The following is a 3,139-nucleotide window of genomic DNA, read 5'->3' as shown; positions in this document are numbered from 1 at the left end:
GCCTCCCTTAATGTGCAATGTGTTGTTGTTCCATATTGCTCATTAACCGTTGGATTTTCTCATGTCAATTATGTTGTTCAACGTAAGCATGTTTTGGTGTGATAGAGGAGCGAGACCTTTAGTAAGGAAGTCGGCTTTCATCTTGTCAGTAGGTAGGTAGACCATCTTGAATGTTTTACCAACGTGACTGCGAATAAAGTGCCATTGTCGGCGAATGTGTTTTGTCCGATTGTGGAAGCCATGTCTTTCTGACATGCATATCGTGGATTGGTTGTCGCAGTAAAGAATCTTTTCTTTGAGCGGAATGCCTAGTTCGTTAAACAACTCGTCAAGCCAAATAAGCTCCTTGGCCGCTGAACCGGCGCTGTAATACTCACTCTCTGCGGTAGATAACGAAACGTTTGATTGGATTTTACTCTTCCATGTGATAGCCCCGTTGGCGTACTTGAAAATGTAAGCGCCAGTCGAAGTACTTGTTTCATAGTCATCAGTCCAAGACAGATCACAATAGCCCTCAATAACGTTCTTCTTTGTCTTGCTGTAGATGATCCCGTGATGCGTAGTACCAGCAATATATCGTATGAGGTGTTTGGCAGCAGCAAGATCGTTGATAGTTGGTTGCTTGAGGTGCTTGGACAATTGAGATACCGTGTATGAGATGTCGGGTCTAATGGTGTTGCTTAAGTACAATACTTTGCCCACTATCAGTCGATAGTGTGTAGCAGCCTTCCGATCCAAAGTGATTGATGATGGGTTTTTCTGTAGCATTTCTAGCTCAGGCTGGATTGCTTTGGTTGAGTGTTTGCTAATGTTGATAGGCGAGCCAAACCGATTTGAGTTGTAAGGCATCAAAGCCGCAAGATTCAATAAGATTGGCCCAATGACAAGTTCGAAATAAGTACCCCGCGGTGTTGGGATTGTAACCCATAAATGCGCACAGAACACCCCGTGCAGAAAATTTGTTTGGTTGGATAGGAGTTGGTATGTGAACAAAGGTTAAGCACCCAAACACCTTCAAATGAATATAGGTCTTCACAGTACTCGTCTGTTTCAGCCAATATTCCTTGGGTGTATTGTGGTCAGCAGTAGGTGCTTTCGAGATAGTGCGTGGAAGTAGGTTGAAAATATGTACAGCCGTGGCAACCGCGCGACACCAATATTGAGGAGGAACCGCTGCGTGAATAAGCAAAGACCGTGCCATCTGTACGATTGAACGATGACTTCTCTCAACAATTCCATTCTCATAGCTTTGATACGGGGTAGTGAGTTGATGTTGGATACCATGCTCCTGTAGAAACCCCTGTGTTGAAGGTTGGTAACGGATCCATCGATGTCATCTTTAGAAACCTTTTGTTGAATGGCAGTGTTTGCCATTATTGTTACTTATTGTTAATTGTTGTAGTCAGAATTGTATATATTCTACTTAATCACTATATGCAACTACATTAGAAGAAGGTAAACTTTTATTGTATTTATACTCTGCAATACACAGTTCTAGGATTTCCGTGTATCTGCATGATATACATGAGCTGCATAATTGTAATTCCTTGACTGTTAAGAAATGTCAACAGAAATAGTCAGTTGAGGATACACCAGTGGAAGGTGCTTGTGGATCAGATGTAGCAAATTGGGCTGATTCTGATTTGTGATTTGAGTTGGAGGAAAACCCATTTGAATCCCTAGCTTGCCTGGCCTTGCGCTTGCGGCAGTCTTCAATGATGTGCCCCTTTTTGCGGCAGTAGTTGCAAAAGCCGGAATGGGTTCGTGAACTAGATGAATACAAAGCTGACTCATTGTAATTTAACAAACCAAAGAATGAAAAGGACGAAGGCCAAGGAATGGACAAACCTCTGCAGTAGGTCCTCACTTGTTCAAACGTGAACTTGGTCGCGGGATTGGTCAAGCATTTGGTGCGGTGAGCGGTTTCAATGGATGCCCAATGGTTATCTGGAAGATTCATCATGGCGCTGAGACCACCAAGGTCAGCTGAGTTGATTTTGGGGAACAAGTTGGTGAAAAGTTGGCACATGGTTTCGTATGACTTATCGGAACCAGTAGCGTGCTTTTGCAACAATTGGGCAGCAATGGTGAGACTGAACTCCCCATACAACAGAACCACAGCTAAATAGCGGTCACGACCAAATAACAATCCAGCCTCTTTCTTGATTTCGGCACTAACAGTGGTGTGAACAGCAGCGTTGACGACGTTTTCCATCAAGCTAATTAATCTTCTTTGATGTGCGACCGTAGTGGATTCATCAAATTCAAAACCATCAACACCATAAGTAACAAAATGATCAAGGTTGTAGACTTTGAACAAGAAGGTGAGCTCCTGTTTCCAAGATTCAAAGGTGAAATGACCGTCGAGAGTGGTGACATCACCAAACACTTCTAAATTGCTCATAACCTGTTGAAGGGTAGTAACGTATCCATCGATAACATCTTTCGATAGCTTTTGTTGATTGGAGGTAGTTGTCATTGTATTTACTTGTGGATACTCGTTGTGTTGAAGGGTAGTAACGAATCTATCGGTGTCATCTTTCGATAGCTTTTGTTGCATGACGGTGGTTGACATTGTCGTTACTTGTTGTTACTTATTGTTATTTGTTACTTGAATTGTACTCTAGTTGTTGGCATTCAAGGAATTACAATTATGCAGCTCATTTGTGTCATACAGATACACGGAATGCGATGTCCGTGTAATGTAGAGTATAAATAGAATAGGAGTTTACCTTCTTCTTATATAGCTACATATAAAGAGAGTTGTTGACACTTGTTAACGGTCAAGGAATTACAATTATGTAGTTCCTTGGTGCTATGTCGATACACGGAGATCCGAGATCCGTATAATGTAGAGTATACACGGAGATCCTAGAACCGTGTATTGCAGAGTATAAATACAATAAAAGTTTACCTTCTTCTAATGTAGTTGCATATAGTGATTAAGTAGAATATATACAATTCTGACTACAACAATTAACAATAAGTAACAATAATGGCAAACACTGCCATTCAACAAAAGGTTTCTAAAGATGACATCGATGGATCCGTTACCAATCTTCAACAGTTATCATACGTATTTCTCTAACCAGTGCGATTATGCGGTATGATATCACCAGACAACGGCTTGTCTTTTGTA

At 41.4% G+C, this 3,139-nt stretch overlaps 2 protein-coding genes across 2 annotated transcripts; both read right to left on the bottom strand. All coding sequences in view use genetic code 12, as the record gives it.

The window, feature by feature from the left end:
• Positions 1-42: 42 nt before the first annotated feature.
• CANMA_000332 (uncharacterized protein) lies at positions 43-849 on the bottom strand (the record flags this gene model as incomplete). The annotated part of the gene is made up of 1 exon (XM_051815480.1): positions 43-849. The coding sequence occupies one exon, from the start codon at positions 847-849 to the stop codon at positions 43-45; it is 807 nt and encodes a 268-aa protein (XP_051674041.1).
• Positions 850-1,564: 715 nt separating this feature from the next.
• CANMA_000331 (uncharacterized protein) lies at positions 1,565-2,575 on the bottom strand (the record flags this gene model as incomplete). The annotated part of the gene is made up of 1 exon (XM_051815469.1): positions 1,565-2,575. One exon carries the CDS (start codon positions 2,573-2,575, stop codon positions 1,565-1,567), a length of 1,011 nt encoding a protein of 336 aa, XP_051674040.1.
• Between the last annotated feature and the right edge of the window lie 564 nt (positions 2,576-3,139).

The sequence above is a fragment of the Candida margitis genome, assembly GCF_024628925.1.
Source record: "Candida margitis strain CBS 14175 chromosome Unknown scaffold147, whole genome shotgun sequence".
NCBI lineage: Eukaryota > Fungi > Ascomycota > Pichiomycetes > Serinales > Debaryomycetaceae > Lodderomyces > Lodderomyces margitis.
This window is presented reverse-complemented; position numbering and strand designations above follow the sequence as displayed.